The 20,948-nt window shown below is 55.6% G+C and overlaps 1 protein-coding gene across 1 annotated transcript; it reads right to left on the reverse strand.

Moving 5' to 3' along the window:
* Nucleotides 1-812: 812 nt before the first annotated feature.
* Nucleotides 813-15,383, reverse strand: LOC134143687 (regulator of G-protein signaling 5). The gene is made up of 5 exons (XM_062581921.1): nt 15,247-15,383; nt 10,010-10,120; nt 6,109-6,170; nt 5,589-5,755; nt 813-5,209 (listed from the first exon to the last, which is right to left on the reverse strand). The coding sequence occupies exons 1-5, from the start codon at nt 15,288-15,290 to the stop codon at nt 5,048-5,050; spliced, it is 546 nt and encodes a 181-aa protein (XP_062437905.1). The 5' UTR covers nt 15,291-15,383; the 3' UTR covers nt 813-5,047.
* Nucleotides 15,384-20,948: the final 5,565 nt, after the last annotated feature.

A 20,948-nucleotide genomic window follows, 5' to 3' on the forward strand; every position in this document is an offset into this window, starting at 1 on the left:
TCATGGTAGGAGAAGGTTGTGGTTTTTACAGTAGGCACTTCCAGGCTCACGAAGAAACATCTTTTTTAGTACTTGCTTATTTTGTATTTATTAGCTCATATTGAAACATACTAGCTTGCATGTTGAGCTAGGAGGAGATGGAGAGGCTTGCTAAGGATTCACTCAGCTCTGAACTTGCCAAGCATGTGGCTTTATTTTATTTTCCTGTGGTACTGGGAACTCCTGATAATGCTTGAAAAAAATGTATCGATACTTAAATAAGGACAAATGCATTCTAAATAAAAGATACGTGCATTAGTCTCTTTTAAGATACTATTCTGTGAACCAAAGAATGTGCACAGATACAACTCACTGACTCAGCTTACTTTAAAAAGTCATTTTACAAATGGCTTCACTCCAAGATTGTTTTAAAACATGGAAAGGGAAAGAGCCATTATATCTCTCAGGTACCCTGGGTTCAGAGGAACCCAGTCCCTTTCACTTATTTCTGATATTTCAGTTATATTCGGTGGAGGGGAACCCAGCTGCAACCCCCTCTGAGGAGTGGTGCCGCACCGCAGCCGGCACAAGCAGAGCCTGTCCTGCTCCATGCCAGGGAAACCTCGGGGGAGCCTTTCCCGCTAGCTCAAGAGGACATTTTCCTCGCCAGAGCTCCAGAGGAGCCACATTTTAGTTCAGCTGCGTGGAGCTGCTGGCTGAAGGCAGCATGGATGCAGGGTGAAAAGGGCTGGCTCTTACTCAGTCCCCTGGGGCAGTGAATAAATGTTGCACCTTACTGCAAAGAGACAAAATAAATAAACAGTCCATCAAGATAGTAGTAGAAATATGTTTATATATGGATTACTGAGTGGTACAGGAATATGAGTTAACACAACCACCCCAACGTTCCGTGTCTTCACCATGCGATGGAAATCTTGCTAGTGGACCTCACACAGGAGAGCTTCAGACTAAAAAATGACTACTCAGTTGTGTTGGGTGGCCATGGTCAGATCCCTGGCTGTGGCATTCAGCACCCTCCAGCTGGGACACTTCTACAAGCGGCCAAGGTGGGAAGTGGGTCTGGGCAGGTGCTCGGACTCGCTCAGCCTCACGCGCGGCAGCTCCCACCGCTGTCTCACGGTGCAGCAGCCACTGAGGCTGGGGTGGGTAGGTCGTTCCGCTGTCAGCATGCAGGGAGCCTTGGCAGGCCGGGGAGGTTGGGGTTGCCAAATTAACCAGGTAACACACAGTAAATAACGCCCAGGGTGGAAGGGAAGGAAGCAGCGAGCGAGTGGTGCCGAGCCGCAGCGGGGAGCTCGCCTCTCCGTGGCCCCGGCTGGGAGCTGGGGACACACAACGCCGGGCATCAGGGACCGCCGTGCTGCGGCATGGGGTTGCCTTGCCCCATGGCAGCGAGGCAGGGACCCCTGGCTGCATGGGGAGCACGAGACTCACCGCCTGCACCTGCTTGGTCAGGGTTGCCCCATGGCTCTGCAGAGGCGGGCACGGGCTAAGGGCGCAGAGGCTATTTCTCGAGGAGATGCGTGTTCATTTTCACCCCAGCGAAGGCCGAGGGGGATGTGCTAAATCCACTCAGGCTCGTCCCCGCGACAGACCTGAAGCCCTAGCCGACCGCTCTGCACTTTGAATCAGTGCCTCGCTGGAGATCACGGTGCCAATGTCAGGAGTAGGGTGTGTGTGTGCTTATATAGGTCCGTGATGCTATGGCTAGGTAACAGTATGTGTCCGGTGCTCATACATACGTCTAATTTGATAAGAGCAAGAGTGACAAAATATATGAAATATTTCTTACTAGAAGTATGGTAATTGGTGTTGACCCTACAATAAATGTTTCTTGGCCTTCAGACAGCAGAGTGGCCGGGGAGATGCAGCCGCTGCCGCCCGATCAGCCAAACCCGCATGCTGCCCCAACACAACTCAGCCGCCCTCCGCACCGCGCTCCCGTGAGCCACGGCCGCGTCGGGCCCCGCTGAGCGCCGCGGCGCATCCCGGAGCGGGCTGCCCGGCACGCGCCTCCGCCGTCCCACACGGGGAGCTGCTCCGAACTCAGCCGAGGACGCGCTTCTCGCAGACCTCAGGAGGCTGCCCACGGAGCCCGTGCGTTCATCCCGCATGCGAGTCTGAGCCTCCTGGGCAACGTTTTCCACCTGACGTTTGATGCTCGGTTAGCACTTCCAGCTGACACCTCGGCAGAAGCTATTTCACCTCTCCTGATTCTGGCCTCCACCTTTCTTTCCCATACCTACGTAACAAGACGCTTTCTCTCTGCCCCGCACAGCACTGTTACAGCTCGTGACACCTCGGGTTTGTCTCACGCGCAGCAATTCACCCTTCAGCAGGGGACGTTTGCTAGAATCCAGCTGTCTACAGTATTAGCATTGTATTTAACTGTGAAAATATGAGAGTAACTTGAAATACATACTGAACTATTAAGTAAATATGAAATACATGAGTCTCTGCAAGGAAGCTTTTTGGTTTTGCGTTTCTATGAGTAGAGCCATGAACGAGGAGCATAAACACACCGAACCCAGGTTATGGTGATACCACTGCGTGAAGATGCCGGGACCGCAGCAGAGCCCACCGGCTCTGGATATTCACAGGGAATACCCCGTGTTGTGGCTGCTGAAGCAGCTGCCCTCTTGCTCTAAGCCCTGCTCTTGCCTCTTGCTCGTTCCACACCAGCTCCAGGCAGCCCAGAGAGACCTCCTGTTGTTTTGAAGGGTAGACTTGCGCTTTCTCACAGCAGAGGTGTTATCTGCTTGGGGTCCTCTTGCCAGGCATTGGCCACGCTGCAGCTCTGCTGATCTGTGGCAGCCCAAGCTGACTTTGGAAATGCTCCGTGAGCATCACCCACTGCTGCTCTAACACCAACTTTCCCAGGCCATTTGCTGGGAAGAAGAAAAAGCCCATGTGCAGAGTGCATTTGGGATCTCCTTCATCTTTCCTCTGCCTCCCCAACCCTGCCGGGAAAGTGCAGGCCACTTCCTGCAGCTAGAGATGTATTTTTATTCATCACCATAGTGACAACATGTAAATATTTGGGGCTGCTGGGGTTTTTTGATCAGACTTTTTAAGTCTTTAAGAGGTTGGCAAACCCATTGTTTATGTTCTTGCATTTTGCATGGAGTCTCATGATTTGTAGTGTGAGTATAGCAGTGTGAGGGCGGGTGGCTGGTCTGAGAAGCCTCCTGGAAGCATAATCACAGATATTTCAGCTATATATGTTGGAGTGCCCGCTGCTCAGGTGGGTCCGCACAGCATGCTCACTGCAAGCCGTGGCCCTGTGGTGGCTGTACGAAAGCTCATCCCAGGGACGACACTTTCAGACCCCAAGGACTTAATACGTTCACATCAGAGAACTCTCCAGGCTGAGACTGAGATGAGACCCCAGCTTCCTCTTATGCATGCCTTCGCCCCATTGCCAGATGTGATACCTTCTGTCAGCAAAGCGGGCTGGATTTGAATCATTTGCAAAGAACTGGTCTTTTTAAGAGACAGCCTTAAAAAACACTTGCTCTGGGCAGACTGGAGGAGACTGAGGAGAGAAGAGCAGGCTTCACAAACTCAGCAGAGTTTGCCATCTGTTCAAGAAGACAGGGTTTTATTCTTCATCTTTCAATAGTATTTTTTCTTTTAGGAATTGGATCTGAACAGTTGCAATCAGCAGCCTTTTTCTCCCACAGTAGGGTTTTCCTCCCTGGACTACTCGATTGCTCTTGGTTGGGTGTGTGCAGAAGTATCGCTTCGGCATGCCTGCTGCAGAGAGAGCTCCAGCTGGAAGGAGAAGCCGCGGCAGCAGCATCCCCAGACATGCATCCAAGTGCGCCGGCAGCCACCTCGGCAGTGCTGCTTGAGGCCGTGCGTAGGCACCGGGGACAGGCTGGAAATTAAGAGCTCAGTAACTAACGCGAGCGGCTGGAGCAGGCAGGAGACCTGCTTTGCTAAACAGTCCCAGTGTTTTGAGCGGAGAGGTTCGGGTCCATCCCTCTTGCTGCCTCCAGCAGGCTCTTGGGCAGGCAGCTCCCAGGAGGAGCCGTTCGGCGAGGTGCCGCTGCACCGCTCGCCTGGTGCGCGCTGGGGGCACGGGTTCACGGCTCCCTCCCTTCCCTGTTGCCTTCTCTTCCGCCCACTGCATCTGCCCAGCTGCCCTTTTCCAAAGACAGGCTGCTGCCAGTGCTCGGCTACGAGCTACCCCGGTCCTTGGGGCCGCAAACCGGCCGGACTTAGCCGGGGTTGGGAGCACACGGCAAATAACCAGCGGGGCCTCGGCGACAGCCCGGAAAGTTGCCAGGAGGGAAAGCACCTGGGCCAAACTAGTGGCATGGGCAAACCTGGGAAAAACACGGGCCATGTCCCAGCAGCTTCAGACAAACAGCCGAGTCGGAGCAACGATCCCGGAGCAGCTGGGGGCACCAGCCCTCACCCTGCGCGTGCAAACGCAGACCAGCAGCGGCATGTGCACGCACGTGGCAGGAGTTTGCAGCAGAAACATTCGCGCAGGGGACCGGTGCGCTGGGGCTGAAGTGGCTGGAGGGGCAGGCAGGGCAGTTTGCCTGGGTGAAACCCCGCTTGCCTGGGTTAGGCCGGCACCCAGAACTCCTCCAACAGCACTCACATGGGGCCTGCAGGGCAGAGGCTGGCAGCTGAAAACCTCCATTGAAGACGAGCGTTGCAGCCCCAGGGAAGTACTGCCTGGCCCTGGCCCTGGCCCTGGCCCTGGCCCTGGCCCTGGCCCTGGCCCCCGTGCTCCAGCTACTGTGGGGTCACAGCCAGGATCAGCTGCTCAGCTGCTTCCGGTGCCCTCACCTAAAGTCCAGGAGAGGTTCACCAGGTGTTTCTGCTAATTGGTCTTATGATGAGAGAAGACAGAGACCATAACAGAAGAGACATCAGGCATCTCTGATGGAGTCCAAAGCACTGGGAGGGATGTTTAGCAACGCTCCTGCATGCTATTGAGAAAGCAAAGCAGCGAGAGGAGAAGGGGAAGGCAATCAGACAGAAGCGGTGGAATCACTCGGGGAGTGCCTCGCACAGCCTGGCCACGTTGCTACTTGATCAACTCCTGATAAAACTCCGACCGCACAAATCTGGGCAGGGAGTCCTTCTCCATCAGGGCAAAGATCCTCTTCTGGGCTATGTCAAAGCTGCTTACTGATGGCTCCACCAGGTTCTTCATGGTCATGGCTTTGGTGAAGTGGTCAATATTCACCTGTGATGGGAGTGTAAGAATGATGGGCATCTCCCTGGCCTGCTTTCTCCCACCAACAGCCAGGTAAAGATTGAGGGGAGTGACTGAACCAGTCTGGCTTATTTGGGTGGTGCAAATCTGTAGTGACAGATGAGGTCTCTTCTGCAGGGTCAGTAGCTTTGTGGGGAAGACTACAGTAACAGCTGCTAGGCTCTAAGATTAATGTCAGTGTAAAGAGCCCGGTGGCAGTTCCTCCATGGGGTGCAGGGGCTGGAGGTGTGCTGGAAGCTCCTACAACAGGCATTAGCCCAGTGAAGGCAGCTCCAGGGAGCTGCTGAGTGCACAGCTGGGGGAACCCAGCCCAGGGCTGCCCCCCCTCCCCAATCCCTGGGGCACTGACCTCCTTAGGTGCCTCTGTCTGGATGAACTCCTCGTAGATCTTCTTGGCCTTCTCTGCCATCTTCTCAGGAGACTTGGTTTTCTTGTAGTCCTCGCAGGCGACCCAGAACTCGATGTTCTCCTCGCTGAACTCGGAGCGCAGGAAGCTGCTGAAGCTGGCCAGCCCGTCTGCAGGGGAGCGCAGGGCTGCAGCTGAGCGCCGGGGACCAGGCAGGGATGGATGGACAGGCAGCAGGGAATGGTGGCAAGCATGGTGGCAGGGGGCACCAGACTAAGCTCAGGATGGGCCACGTGCAGCAGTGGGGTGGGCCCTAGGTGTCCCCTAGGGGTGGTGTGGGGCCCAAAAGGGCTTTCCCCGGGCCAGCTCCTCCCTCCGCAAGCACCAGCAGCTGCAATGCCTCTGGGCTCCTGGGGAAACGGCGGACGTGCTGCACCGCGCTACTCATCTCGGAAAGCGGAAAAATGCCCCGGGCTGGCACGGGGCTGACGTGCGGGAGGGCAGGGTGATGATGTGAACTTACAGGTGTTTTGCAGGAGCTTCTCCAGGGAATCGCGCCACTGCAAAGCCTCCTCTGGCGATGGCCTGAAGGGAAGAAAGGAAAAAACCTGGGGAGTCCATGCTTGCAGCACGGGGGCGTGGGGAGGCAGGATGCCGCCGGGCAGCAGAGGGCCGTGCCGGCGCCGGTGCCGTGGCCTCTCCTGGGGAGGCTCAGCCGTGCGGCACGGGGCCGGGAGGCTGCGCTGGGGCTTGCCGCGCTGCCCTTGCCCAGCGCTTTGCTTTCGCTGACTTTTCGCAGCTGGGAAGCATCCCCGAGCCTCCCGCGGCGGCCGGAGTCTCGGTGGTGGGACGAGCATCTCCCACCTCTGACCCCTCCGCGGTTCCCCGGCGCCTTCCTGCGCCGAGGCGCTCGAGCAGCCCGTCTCCAGCGGGACGCGGGCGTCCCGGCCCGGCGGGGAAGGACGCTTCCCCGGGGCGGGGGGCGGAGGCCGGGATGGTTTTGGCCGGGCGTCCCCGCGGGGCCGTGGCCGGGGGCAGGTCCCCTCCGCTCCCACGGCCTGCGGGCCCGTTCCCACGGCCGGCGGCGGGGCAGGGCGCCCGCTCCCGCTGCTCCCTCGCAAGGGAAAACTGTGAGTGCTTCCCGTGTGTTGGGGAGGGAGGATTTCTGTTAGATTGTGTCCTGCCGGAGCCGGGGACACACTTCTGGGGCTGGAAAGCCGTGTGAGCGGTGCATCCTTTGCTGGGGCCGCCGTGCCCGGGGCGAGCCAGCGCATCGCTCCCGGCCAGGCTGCGCGGGAGAGCCCGCGGCAGGGCTCGGCGCAGAGCTGCTCCGGGCGAGCCGCGACAGCGGAAAACGAAGCGGCTCTGTGCCCGGGGACGGGAGAAGCAGAGGGTGCAGGCGCCGTGCGAGCCCCGGGGCGCTGCAGCCGCCCAGCGCAGCTGAAGGCAGGGTCACGCGGAGGCACCGGCGCGCTCGGAGCTGCTGGGCTGTGCAGAGCTAATAAATACCTCGGCTGCTGCCCTTTCCCTGCTCGCCCTCGCCTGGCTCCAGACGTCGCCCCGGGGCTGCGCTTCCCTCCCTACGTGCCGCTCCAAGTGTCCATGCACGGAGCAGCCCCTGAGCGACAGCTCCCCTGGGCCGGGTCCTGGCGTCAGTGATGGAGAGCTCAAAGGAAAAAGCAAATTGAGGCTCAGCAGCCAGGAGAAAAACAGACAACAGCATAAGAACTACTAGGGGAGGAGTAGCTCTTCCCCATCCCGCTCTCCGCGTGCTCCCGCGTGAGTCAGCGCCTTGCTGGTGCCTCGGGATGGCATATGGCTCTGCTCCTCTCGGGTTGCTGCCCCAGGAAAAGGCTTGGGGGGCAGCACGGCTGCAGCGGCCTCCCCGCCGGGGCATGACGGCGGGTCTGTGGGGTGGGAAGCGCCAAGCAAGGACCGCGGTGAAGCTTCCATCGTCAGGTTGAAAAACGGGGAGCATGTTTGTGACGACAACCAAGTGCCCTTTTGTCATCAACCTGGCAGCATCCAGCCTTAAGGGCCCAAGATGAAGGATTATTTGTTTTCTAGCTCCTGAAACGCTCACACTTGCCATCAAGGATCATCACCACCCCCAAGGAGTTTATGCATGTCCTTCCCAAGCCAGGCACTCATGTTCTCCCTGCAAGAACTTTCCCTTGTCTCTTCACCCCCAGGTGAGTGTGAGGGAAAAGCACCTAGCTGTAGTGGCCTGATACAATCCAAGAATCCAGATTTCCTGGAAATTAAATTCACTTTTGTAGCAGCTGAATGTCCCGGGGACTATATTAACTGAGACAGAGATGCTCATTGATGAATTATAGCTGGGCTGAACAACAATAAAAGGCAGGAGAAAACAACCCCTCCAGCTAGCCGGGAGTGAATACGCTCTCCGGTTGTCAGCAGGGACAAATAACGGGGACGAATGTGTCTCCTTCGCAGAGGCATCCTGGCCACGGCAGAGAGCAAACGGCGCTGCCGAACAGCTGCTCGCCCCCTCCTGCCGTGCCCCGGGCAGCTCTTGCCGGGCACCGCGGCAGTCGGCAGGGCAGCACGCAGGCGTTTCACCGGTAGCGCAGCCGCCACCTGGAAAGCGCGCGGCAGCTTCCTGCAGACCAGCGGGAGAGCGAGCACCGGCGGCACACGGTCGCCCGCGTTCACCGGAGGGTTGTGATTTCAACCTCCTGGTTTATGCTGGCAATCTCTTTTTGGAAAGTTATCGTTTTAGACTAACTGCCTGGACTGAAAGAGTTTGGGGTGAATGCAACCAGAAAACTTTAGCTGTGATTTCGTTTAGTAGAAATAGAAACTCAATGAAGAGTCTCCTGGGAGAGAAAAAATAAAATGTACGTTCCTATCTAAAGGTGTGGAACTTGCTGGCCCTCTGACGGAGAAACCTGCTACCCCAAAAAACCTGTGGAGCAACAAGAGCCCCCAAAGTGCAGCCCAGTTGGGTCTGGCAGCTGTCTAGGAGGGCGCCCAAAAGTGCCATGTGTTCTCCTGTGCTGTGTCGGGGGGTTGGTGGCATCCCAAATCAGGAGGTACGTATGGCACTAGCTACTGTGAGAACACTGTACCTCCTTTCTGCTTAGGGGCACCTAAAGGGATGGAAGCAACTCCCAGGGACCAATGCTCATCTCCAAGAGAATCATCATCTGCCTTTGGGTGGCAGCAGGGCTGTGAGACACTACAAGAGCAACCAGCATCACGGCTCAGACTTGCTGTTAGGCTGGAAAAATCCTAGGTGAGGCTATCATCCTACCTCTAGGAAGGAGTCCTGCTTTAAAATTTAAGCTAAATTTTCCTTTAAAGGTTTATTTTGCTTTCTAATGTATGGCTCAATCCTTTGAACTGATAATCCTACAGACCAAACCATCTGGCTCTCTATCATCTCCTCCTCTGCTTTGCTCTCCTCTTAAGCCAGCCTGGTGCTGGACAGCAGAGGATCAGGATGAAAACAACCAGGCAAGGACGTGCGGTCTCTGTGGAACCGCCTAGAGCAAAGCAGCATGTCCAGGGAACTACACGTCCGAGGTCTGGGACACGCGCTGCCAGCCTGAAACCACCACCCCGCTGCTGCGCAGTGATGCTGAACAAAGCTGACAGTTTCTGGTCGGAAACGTCACAACAACCTGAGGCAAATGACTCAGAGACGTCTAAGTGCCTTGCGCCTCTAGAGTAACTTTTATCAAATGAACGTGAAATCTCATCAAATGTAAATTGAGTTTCCCTGGGAAATCTGATTTCCAAAACACTATACTGCCTGACATCCCTCATGCTGCCGTGACGTAGTTCTCCGAGCCTGCAACCAGCGCAGGTCATGGGGAATGCGCCATGAGCCACCTTTACATAATACCCTACCATGCCTGCCCTGGCCACCTGTAGCTAGATGTTAGTTCCCCCTTTTTCCAAAAGGGCTTGAATCTGCGCTGTCTGCATGCCAGAAAAACACCAGCGCCACAGGGCATGGGGATGCTCCATGTGAAAGCACTTGCTGGCCCTCCTCGAAGCAGTCAGGACCGCTGCAGCTGCAGGTCCGGAGGGAGCAGATGTGGATTATCTCTGTATTCTGCTCTCCGGCGGGGAGGGAAGGTCCGTGCCTTGGGCCCCAAGGCTCCCAGCTCACCTTACAGCACTTAAAGGCACTGATACAACGACACAGTCCTCCCAGCAGCTGGCAAGCGATATGCCTCCGCACGGCGTGCAGCTGCCAGGGCTGGGGGCGGTGTCCTGGGACGGTCAGGGCAGGGCACCAGCACTGGGGGCTGAGCCACCGAGGGATGCTGCAGCGCAGGGAGCTGTGCAGCCCAGCCCGGCCCAGCCGCGCGGCTCTGCCGGCGCTGCCGGCTCCAGCGGCCTCCGCCTTGCTCACCCAGTGGCATTGGCCATGTCAAACGGGAAGTACTCACTTCTGGGCTTTGGCAGGCTTCTCCGGCTTCTCCGGATAGGGGATGATGAGGTCAATGGCCGAGTCAGGCTTCTGGAGGAGCGTGCCCAACTTGGTCTTGATCTCCTTGGCTCTGCAGAGGAGACAAAAAGAGTGGGTCAGATGAGGAGGGCACTGACCTGGCTGTCCCTGAGCCCCGTGCTGCTGCCAGGGAGGGACCTTGCTGCAGCGTGCTTGGGGCAGACCCTGCAGCCTCCACCACCCAGACTGGATGTGACAGAGGAAGAGGCTGGAGAAGTAACGAGACCGGCCACCAGCAGATCCCAAGCAGCATTTGCAGAGCTGGTCCCTGCCCTACAGGACACTGGCAGCAGAGGAGACTCAGCGAGATGTTTGAGCTGGCTTGGCCAACACCAGGACCAGGTGCAAAGCTGAGCAGCTTTGCAGTGGCAAACAGCCCTCGATGCCCTGAAGGTGCAGGTTTGAGGCACGGCCAGCCAGGCGCTCAGAATCAGTGGTGACTCTTGATCTTGATCTCTCCGCTTGGTCCCCATCTGTGGCGGAGCTAATCAGATCATCCCCACGCGGAGCCAAATTAGCAGGCGTCTGCGCAGCGCGTGGTTTCTGCAGCGACGAGCCAGGAGGAGCCATCGGCGGGGAGAGCGGTGCCCTCCTCGGAGAGGACCGGCGTTAACGGTGCTCTTGGAGAGGACCGGCGCGGCGCGTGGTGGGGCAGGCCCGCGGCAGGCAGCGAGCTGCGTGCCCAGGCCTCAGCCCCGGGAAGGAATACGGGGGGAGCCCCGAGCCCCCGTGCCCCGGCTTTGCCCGGAGCCGCCGGGGCGCCCGGCCGGGTGGTCTGCAAACCCGTGGGAGGCTGCGCCGGCTCCCCGCGGCTGGGCCCTCGGGGCTCCTCGCTCTTCTGCTCGCCGCTGTTTATTTTCACGTGCCTTCCCTTGCTATGTCTGCTATTTCGTTTCCATTCCTTTATTTTTATTTATTTCGTTTCTCCCCCTCTTCTTGTAAAACTGCCTCTGTGTTTTGTTTTCCACCACGCAGGCTCTGCCGAGGAATTTGCGAGACCTGGTGCCGGCCCCTCTCGAGCGCCGGCCGCGGCCTGCGCGTCGGCCGGGGAGGCGTGCGAGCCGCCGGCGCCGCCTCCGCGCTCGCTGCGGGCTGCGGGCTGATGCCGGGGGACGCTCGCGCCGCAGAGCGGGCGTGCGCGCCTGGCGCTCGCCCCCGAGGGCTTTCTCGCGGCCGCTGCTCGCGGGCGGCTGCGGCACCTTGCCCTCCCCGCTGCTTTCGCAGGAAATCCCGGCGTTTCTGAGGGCGTCCCCTCTGTCTGCGGTTTTCCAGGAGGAAAAGGGCAGTCTCCGTTTGCTCGCTGTTTTCTCAGTAAATATCAGTGTTACGGGGACGATTTCCCTTGCTTGCGCTTCCAAGGAAACTTGCGTCTGGCCTGGACCCTTAGGTGAAGGTGATGAGGTCCCCACGCTCCCACCGCCCGAGATGTCTCCAGTGCGGAGGTGCCGGCACGTCCCGTGTGTCCCTGTCCCTCCGAGGACATGGAGAGCCCCTTCAGGGGCAGCGCCGTGGCCGCGTTGGGCCAGCTCCCCCCCCCCCCAGACCTGGCTCCCGGTGCTGCGGGAGCGTGCAGTGGCTTGGGGCCAGGAATGCGTCCAACGTCCTCAAAAAATCCTTGACCACGGCGCTCCAAAGAGAAATGGGGATGCTACATGGAAGTGAGGAGGTTTGTTGAAAGGAAGCGCAAAGGGGCAGCCGAGCAGGCTCATGGGTTAGCAGGAGGGGAGGACTTCTCAAGGACACCATCCTGGAGCCCTCCAGAAGACGCATTACTGGCTTTTAGGCAAGGCTTTGGAAAAGGCTAAACAGGAGGAGAAGGCAGCTATAAATAAAAAGGCATCCTTCAAAAAACCCCTGAAACTATGTCGGAGTGAGAAAAATTGAAAGGACCATAAACTATGGAAGGTTAAGTGTAAAAACATAAGCAAGCAAGCCAAGAAAAAGTCTGAGAAACAACTTCCAAAAGGCACTAAAAGAAAATATGGACTCTTTCAAACACATCAAGAGCAGGAAGGCTGCCAGAGGAGGGCCGAGAGGAGATCAAGCTTAAAAACAAAACAAAAAAAAAAAAAGAAGTTCAAAGAAGTTAAAGCTATAGCTGAAAAGAAGTATGTATTTTTTTATTTGCTTTTAGTTAGCTTTCACACAGAAAATTCTTGGAGACTGTTTCCCCAGGAAAACCTTTCTCTGTGCAGGATCTGCTTTGGGCAGCAGGATGGGTTGTGGCAGGAGTAGCCAAAATGTGGCAAGGTACCCCAACCGCACGGTGGTCTCCACGGAGGCCCAAGGTCTCCAGGGAGGATGGAGGTGCTGACAGGTAATGTCTTTCTTAACACTGCTGCCGTATCTGAGGTCAGGGAGGTGCCAAATATAGTGCCACTTGGGGAAAAGGATTGCAGAGGAGCTTCTAGGAGCTATAAAGCTGCAAGTCTGATGCCTGTATGGACAAATTAGTAGCAACTGTAATAGACAGCCTTAGAGGACACATGCACAAATATGGTATATTGGAGAAGAGTCAACATAGCTTTGGCAGCAGGGAGTGATTCCTCACAAACCTATTGGCCCTCCCTGAAGCCAACGAGCATGCGCCTTGGAGAGACGCAGCAGATACCAGCCCTTGGGTTTCCAGAGGAGCTTTGACAAGATCCTCGCCAGGGGCTGCACACACCCTGTACTGCTGTAGGAGGAAAGGTCGTCTCATGGGTAATGAGATGGGAAACAGCAAGAAAAAGGAAAAAAAAAATAGGAATAAAAGGTGTGTTTTGCTACATGAGGGAAGTCCTACGGGAACATGGGCTGGGACCTTGTTGTTTAATGCGGGGGGAGGGGGTTCGCAGTCAGGCAGCATCTGTGTTGAACACTCAAGGACTGATTGTGAAGCACTGCAGGAGGGTCTTGCTAGACTGGCAGCAAAGTGGCTGGTGAAAGTTCCCAGAGAACAATATAAAATGATGCCCTGGGAGAAAACAATCCTAAATCCATGTGTAAAATGGGGACTATAAGCTAAGTCATCTTTCAAGAGCAGGAACATGGATGTGTATGAGAGGTTCATGAAAACATCGGTGCAGTGGCACTGGAAAAAAGCAAATCCAGTGTGAGAAAGTAGGAGAAAAGATAAGAAAGCAAAGAGGAACATTATAGCATAATACAAATCTGTGGTTCACCCACGACTTGAAGAGTGCTGTTGTAGTGCCTTCAGCTCAAAAGGACACAGGACAGCAGGAAAAGGTTCAGAAAAGGGCCACAAAGATGATGGAAGACCTCGAGTAGCTTGTTTTGGGGGAACAACTAAGTATCGAAGACTCTTCACTGTGGGAAAGAGACATGTAAGGAGGCTATAAAGGTGGACTAAAAAATTATGAGAGCAATGGAGAGTGTAAACAGGGTTCACTATGCAGTTCATTAGAGACCTTCCAACATGTGAACCACAGGACCCCAAACACAGGGCACATTCAAAAGAAAGAAAAGCAGCACTTTTCCTAAAAAAAAAAAAAAAAGAAAAGAGCAGTAAGGACTGCATCTTTCCCATGCTGTGAACAACTGGGCAGCTGATGGCGCTTGAGCTCTTGCAGAGGGACTTCTGCTATGCCTCCGCATAAGACACCAACTGCCATCCGTGGTCCGCTCTGACAACAAGTTCGCCTTAAAAGAGTATTTGCAGCTGCCACCCTCAGTTGATATTTCACATTTGAAATGCTTTACTGAGTTTCTTCCTAAAGAGAAGGGTTTGAACGCATGCTGTCATCCGCAAGCAGCTGCTGCCAGTGAGGCTCTCCTGTGCAAGCCCTGAGCCTTGGGCAGCAGTTCCAGCTCTCCTCCCACCAAAGCCAGGACTGCATCCTGCAGAAAAGCCCCTGGCCACCTCACTAGCATGGAGAGACCCTCCACAAGAGGGACTGGAGACCAGCGACCTCACCTCAGCCCCCTGTGCCAGAGCTCCCATGCTCGCTGACCGCGTTGGACCTACCGTGCTGTGAATACCCTCGCACAGGCATGTGCTTCTGGTTCCAACCACAACCCTTCCAAAAATCCCTCAAATCTCAGACGTTTTTCAATGAATTACGTTTGTGGACGGGGCTTGGCTAGCCTGCTGGCCGCTTCCTTGGCTGCTCTGAACCGGAGACGAGATAAATGTTGTGGTGCCACGGGCTGAGATAAGGGAGACGGGGCAATGTTCCCATTAGTGAACGGGCAAGAAAAGACCCTGTGCAAAGCAGCGTCTTGTGCGAGGGATCAGGGTTTGGTCCCCCACCATGTGCTGAGGGAACTCTAGGAAACAAGAGGGGATTTTGAAGCACTTTTTACAGCCAGAGCAGCTTCTGAGCACACATGGACTGTTCTCGACTCAGAAAGGCAACTGCTTGCCTGCTTTTTTCCCTCCACACCAACATTAAAGTTGCAAATCGGAGTCCCAACAGGAGACAGCCACTTTGAGCTGGGACTACATGCAGCCCTCATCTCCAGCTGGTCCACGCCAGCCCCCAAGCCTGAGGATTAAAATGCTAAAGCAAGGGAATTGCCTTGTTTGCAGCAGGTCTCTCTGGGCAGCTGTGCACCCCAGGACGGCTTCACATGGGGCTCCAGCCCCACTGCCCAGGGCGAGGAGTCCTGAGCCACCGAGGCCCCTCTGGGGCTTTTGGGAGGGAGCAGCCAGTCTGCACAGATCCTCCCCAGTGTGCTGGGTGGGGAGAGAGGGCAGAGACGGGTCCTGAGTGCACCCCTCCGCTCCATGAGCAACGCAGCCACCAGCCCTGCTCCAGGGACCACTGCCCCCACCCCGGACCAGCGCCGGTCCCTGTCCTTCTGCAGCACAGGTTTCCAAACCAGACAGGGGCCTCTGGGGCCACAGGACCAGCACCCACCCGGCCAGAGGGAGTAAAGCACCAGCAGCATCTCGCTGGAGCGGCCGACAGCAGACAGTCCCTTCCCCTCGCCGCCCGCCGCCGCGCCGGAGCGGAGCGGGACCGTCGGGGCAGCTCCGTCCTGGGGCCACACCGGAGCGAAAGCTGCATCGCTCCCAGCCGGGCGACGCAGCCTCCGGCCGCCCTCCGAGCTCTGCCTCAGCTCCCGCGCCGGGCAGCCGCAGCGGCTGCGCCGGGCGGCCGGCCAGGACCCTCGCGCCCCGCGGGAGCCGCCTGCCCCTGCCCCGGGCGCCCGCCGACGCCGGGCGGCTCTCACCTCTCCAGGCACGTGTGGGGCAGCGCGGCTAATCCTTTGCACATCTTGGCGCGCTGCGGTTCCTCCGGCTCCGAGCAAAGCGTGAGCGCGTGCTAACGCGGGCGTCTCCGGCTCTGCCTGCAGCCCTGCTCCCCCCTCTCCCGCATATATAGCAGCCGGGCGCTGGAGCCCGGCCAGCCCCGTAAGCAGCGCCGTCCCACAGCAGCTGGCCCCGGAGAACGCGGCTTCTGGCGTCTGCTGCGTCCTCTCCAAACTCACACGGGTGGAAAATGGTTTTTTTTTTCCTGGGGTGAGAGCAGGTAATCAAACCGGAACGGCCGAGCTGCAGTTTGGGAAGCTCCAGGGAGCCCGTGAGGTTTCCTCCTTCTGAAGCACCGGGCTCCAAAGCAGCATTTAGCAGACTCAGGTAGAAATGTTTGTTTGTGTGGATTTCTTTCAACAAAAATATCACTTCCATCAAAATAAAATGCTTCGGAGAAGGTCATCCCTTTGATTTTAGAGCTGCACCTAACGTAAAAAATATATATGGTTTCAAGAGTGGTTATCAGCTGGGGGATAACAGATAATTTTTGTTCCAGAACAAATTCATTTTTATGTAAGCTAAAAAAAAATAAATTTCTTAACCATAGCAAATGTTTCAGGTTTATCTGACAGTAACGCTTGGATAAAGCCAAAGATGATCCTCTCCAGAATTTTGCTATGTGGGAAACTCTGGTATTTTGCCTCTCAGGTGGATATAAACAAATCCCGGAGCACGGCGCTGGCTGGGAAGCGGGCTCGGTCCCTGCTCGGGGCCGGCCCTCCGGTCTCCGCTGTCCCCCCGGCTCCGGCTCCCATCGCTCGCTAGCTCTCCCGGGGAAGCCCACCAGCTCGGACCCCCTTGCTCAACCGGTTTTAGCCCATCGGCCCTGGGTTAAAACCCGCCAGAGGAGCCGACGGGGAAGCCCTGTGAGCAGGGATCACCTCCAGGACTCGCCGTGCAGGGGACGGAGTAGCTGGATCCGTGTAAAACTTATTCTGGGGCGTTTTAAGTGCAAAAACTTAACACGCGACGGCCCCACCGGGGCAGCCCGGCGGCCGCAGCTGGACGGCGCCGCGCGGCACCGGCCACGCGCGAGCCCCGAGGCCGGCGCGTTGGCTGGCAGCAGCCTGGGCGCCTGCTTCACCCGGGGCTGTGCATTAGCCGACGTCGCCTGAAAGCTGCCCGACGTCTGCTCCAGACGTCCGGGCCGGGAGCGGGCAGCGCGGGAGGCGCGGGGGCGACGGCGCTGACGGCCGGGAGCGGGAACGCGCACCCCCCCGGACCGCGGCGCTGGGAGCGATGAGCTCACGGCTGTGGGCTTCACGGCCGGGGAGCAAGGCGGGCCCTGGCCCCGCGTCAGCCAGGGATCGGCGCTGAGCGGAGGGCCAGGCAGCCCCGTCTCTGGGCCTCGTCTCTGACGCTGGGTTTTTGTCCAGCGGCTCCTTGCCGTCGAGCTCGCCCCGCCGGGCTGCACGTCGGTGCGTCACCTCGTTTCCTCGGGCAGGGCGGAGGGGCAGGAGGAGCGTCCCCAAGGGGACCGAGGGGCCCTGGCAAGCAGTGTCCTGGGACAGTGGTTTCTCCGCTTGTCCCGAGCGCCAGTGCCAGATCTCTTCCCTAATGGCACGTTACTGGCGTGTGCTGGATTGTGTTGGCATAGCTGCACCAGGAGACGGCGTCTTTTGGAGCTGACCCTCTCACCGCCTCCAGCTGGGGGGAGCAGCTGGGGACGTGGGAGCGTGGTCAGGGGCTCCCACGCAATGTTGGGGCGCTATTCTCTGGAAGTCACCCACTTTCTTCATGTCACCAGTTCACAGGAAAGCCCCCTGACAAACAGGCCATGAGCCCTAACACCACTAACTCGAGCCTTGAGCTGCTTGTACGAAGCTGGGCAGTCATAGACCCACATCAGCTCAGGGCAGCCAGAACCCAGGACAGAGGTGGAGGTTTCTGAGCAGAGTGAACTGGTGCAGGAGGGTCTGAATAGGTTCATTTGGGACATGACTTATTGCCATGTCTGCAAGAGCCCATGAAGCTGTTGGGTCCTCAGCACCACCTGCTTTGCACTGCAGATCTGCTCTTCTTGCACAGCAGGACTTCCTAAGCGCCTTTTCTAACACCCACAAGTCAGAGGCAGAGCTGGGAATAGGAGATCTCACTGCCAACCTGGTTGCCTGGGCCCCAAAGGCATCAACATGCCTTAATCGCTCAGACCAGCCCCACCTGGGACCTCACCCACACCCTGCCTGCAGGCCTGGGGGCTCCATTTAAGCTGGGGTTTGAGGGCCAATTCCTTCCTTAGGCTGTATTGTAGGTGTGCCTATCTGTCTCCTGGATGGATGTTGGACCTCTGCTGTAGCTCTGTCTCTAGCCCTGCTCTGGCTGCTCCCCGGTCTACCCCTCACTGTGCTCAGGGCTGTTGATGGGCCACAAGCAGTTGGTGAGCCATTTGCATTTCACTGTGTGAATGCAGTAAGTGAAGAGCAGAAATCTTCTAGAAACTGGAAGCAGTCATCTTTGCCTCTCTGAAGAGTCCGATTTAGCTTTTTGCTGGTTTGTAAAGGAAATTAATGAAAAAAGAACACTCCAAAATTTCAGAGGAGAAGATGCACAAATGGCCTCTGTCAAAGCTTTCTCCCCTGCAGGCCAGTATCATTTTGATCTTTTTAAGGGTGGTGGGGAGCTGGTTGGGGGGAGAAGGCTCTCTGTTAGCATGCCCTGGGAGCTGAGGTGCAGCCTCCCTCACTGAGGGAGCTCAGGCATGCAAACTACACAGGGTGCTCTACTGTATTGCCTGCCTTTGGGGCTGGACAGTCATCCCAGACTGCTAATTTGCTAGTATGGATGTCACACAGGTGACCTGGGTTCCAACCTGGTGCCTGCTGGCTCAGCTCTATTGCTTTGAAAGACTCCTGTAAGCCAAGGTGATGTCTGCAGCTGTTTTTGCCATCTGGCTGAGCATGTTCTGGGCTCCGAGCAGAAGGGGACCACGGCTGGCATGGTGGTAACATGGAGCAGATGGGGAGATGCTGGCTGCTCTTGCAGTTCCCTGGATGGGAAAGGTAGCAGCTGTGAGAGCTATATGGGAAACCTCAGCGGCCTTGTGCTTTGCTGAAGAGACACTGAGATGATGTGTATTTTTTTTCCTTGCTAATCTTCAATAATAAGGTCAACGTCAAACCTCAAGGGAGCTCTGCTCTGTGGGATCAGGCAGTTCGTATGAATGCTGTCCGGCAGACACTGAGCAACCTTACGTGCTCCTTGTTCCAACCGCAGCCTGGACCAAAGGCCAAGCACTCTGTACAGCAGAGAACCTCTCCCAGGCACCATGGGCCCAAGCAGAGGCACGTTGCCAGCTCTGCAGACCCCCTCCTGCTTAAGGATACCCGGAGGTTTGCCCTGTGTGATTTCGTGGGGGAATTAGGAGCCTTCCTTGGAGTCTAAGTCCAAAGACCTAGCCCTCTATCCATCTTCTACTTCACCTCTTTCAGACCTGGTGGGGGGGAAGTCCCTGGACTTGTGCTTCTGCCATGGTTAAATGTGCAAACACTCTATAATCTCTTCCACAGCCCTAGAGCGAATGTTTTAATAAGTGTACAAACTGCATTGCACTGCAACACAGAAAATAAAGGCCCAAAATAAGAGCTATGAAATTCCACCCAACAAGCTCATAAGGAACCTGTACTATGGGCTGGCAATGGCCTCCCGTTTATGTACAAAATTCAGTGAGTTTCATGTAAGGCAGCCACACTGGGGTGCTTGCAGGCAATGGTTGCTTCCACCTGATAATGTTTATAAAAGTGGACTACAACAGCTCCATGTCCTGGGACTGAAGTACAGGACAAGGGTGTGGTGGTCCCTGAAGAGAAAACAGCAAGCAAGCTGGAGAGCTGCTCCGTGGGGCGCAATGCCAAGGCATGACGTGTCTGGCAGGCAGGTCTGGGTAGCCTCTGCCTTGACCAGGTCCCCAAGGCAATGGAAATATTGAGAAAGGAAAAGTCTGGCACACCTTGTCTCTCCTCAGTGTCCTCCTACTGGGCTGCACCCTGGCCTCTGCTGGCCCAAATCCTTCATCTCAGAGCCAGCATCTCCAGGATCCTCTTTGATAGCTATCACCAGGGTATCATGAACTACATCTAATGGTGAGTAAAACGGGCTGAGGATGGTTCTGGCTGACTTGGGCTGTCTTTCACCTTTGTGGCATGCTCCAGCCTGCCTCAGCAGCAATGTCCCGCCAGTGCTGACTTCCAAGCCATGCTGCGTGCTGTCCAGGGCATGCCAAACAGTTCACAGTGCCAGCCACAGTGGGACTGTGTCTGCATGTGCCCTTGTTCAGCTTCCTGGTTTAGATCTAGTTCTTTCAGTCCTTGTGCCATTATTATATAAAGAATTGTAATGAGGTATTTCAGAAAAGATTCATTCGAAACATGAAAGGAAGTCTTACACCATGGAAGAGAAACAAGAGTTGCACAGAAATAGCTCGTGTTTTCCACAGAGGTCTGTCTAGCAATAAATGTTTGTGTGCTTCAAGGCTTTGGAGCACTAAGAAAACATTTCCATTAAGAGGACCTTCCTTTTCTTCCCACGACAGCTTAATGTTTTTAAGAGCCCTTTTGGGAGGGCTTTTTGGAAATCCAAGTGCACTCTGTGGACCAGACTGTCTTGTGTATGCAATGGCCATTTCCTCGAAGAACTCTATAGGTTTGCAACTTTTGACTTCCCCCCTCTAAAGCCATGTGGAATCTCCCATCACACCATATTTATCCCTGCGTCTGTTATTTCAAGACTTCATTAGCAGGTCTAACAACTTGCCTTTTATAGAACCTCAGGCTTACTGATTTGCCATTTCCTGGTTCCCACTAGAACTTTTTAAAAATTAACATTTTATTAATAACATCTAGTGCTTGGTAGAAGGACCACTGTACTGCTTGCCTGAGTGAGTATTTGGTAGTTTATCCAAGAGTATCCAAGAGTTCCTTGTGGTTCTGGCAGGTCTTTTTGTATTTTCTTTTCCTTTTTTTTTACTGTATGTTCTAAAAATAAAGTTAAAATGTTTTCTCCTGATACTTTGAGATAGTCCTGCAAATGCATGCCCTCTAAGGAACGATGCTAGCAAGAGCTGTGTCACAATAAAGGCTAATACAAATAATTCATTTAGCTTTTCTGCAATGGCTCTTTCATACCCACACAACCTGATCATGCCCTCCCTGTTCCATGAGGTTCTCTGGAAAGCTTTCTGCTTCTCATGTAGTCATGGTTTTTATGCCTTTGGGATGCTTTTCTGGAATCTTGTGGCCTGCCTTGTACGTGTAACTTTCCAGAACTTGTGGGTTTTTTTTTATTCTTTTGTCTCTATGCAATTTCCACATCTTTTAAGGTCTTATTTCCAGTGTTTGTTTCTACTCTCCTGTTTAAGCCTGTTATTTTTCTTTAAATTAGAGTCTCTTTGAGCATTAGTGGGCATTTGATCCTATGTAACCTAATACTGTAGGTTTAAATAGCCTTCATGCTGCACACAAGTTTGAATACCCTCCAGGTGAAGCCCATTTGACTAGTCTACCTCTCATTCCTCTTTTGTAACTAAATATTATTTTAAGGTACCACTTTTGTCCTTGCTAGGACAGTCTGATCGGTAACTGCTGCTCAATTGCCCTTCATCTATTACCTTGTGAGCTGAGCCCTG

The sequence above is a fragment of the Rhea pennata genome, chromosome 8 (genome assembly GCF_028389875.1).
Source record: "Rhea pennata isolate bPtePen1 chromosome 8, bPtePen1.pri, whole genome shotgun sequence".
In the NCBI taxonomy this organism is placed as follows: Eukaryota; Metazoa; Chordata; class Aves; order Rheiformes; family Rheidae; genus Rhea; species Rhea pennata.

Bases quoted from the DNA above. Each gene is read 5' to 3' on its own strand.
- LOC134143687 (XM_062581921.1), bottom strand. From the start codon at position 15,290: ATGTGCAAAGGATTAGCCGCGCTGCCCCACACGTGCCTGGAGAG. The intron at 10,121-15,246 runs GTGAGAGCCGCC...TCTCCTCTGCAG, and splicing joins CCCCACACGTGCCTGGAGAG to AGCCAAGGAGATCAAGACCA. The intron at 5,210-5,588 runs GTCAGTGCCCCA...CTCCCATCACAG, and splicing joins AGACAGAGGCACCTAAGGAG to GTGAATATTGACCACTTCAC.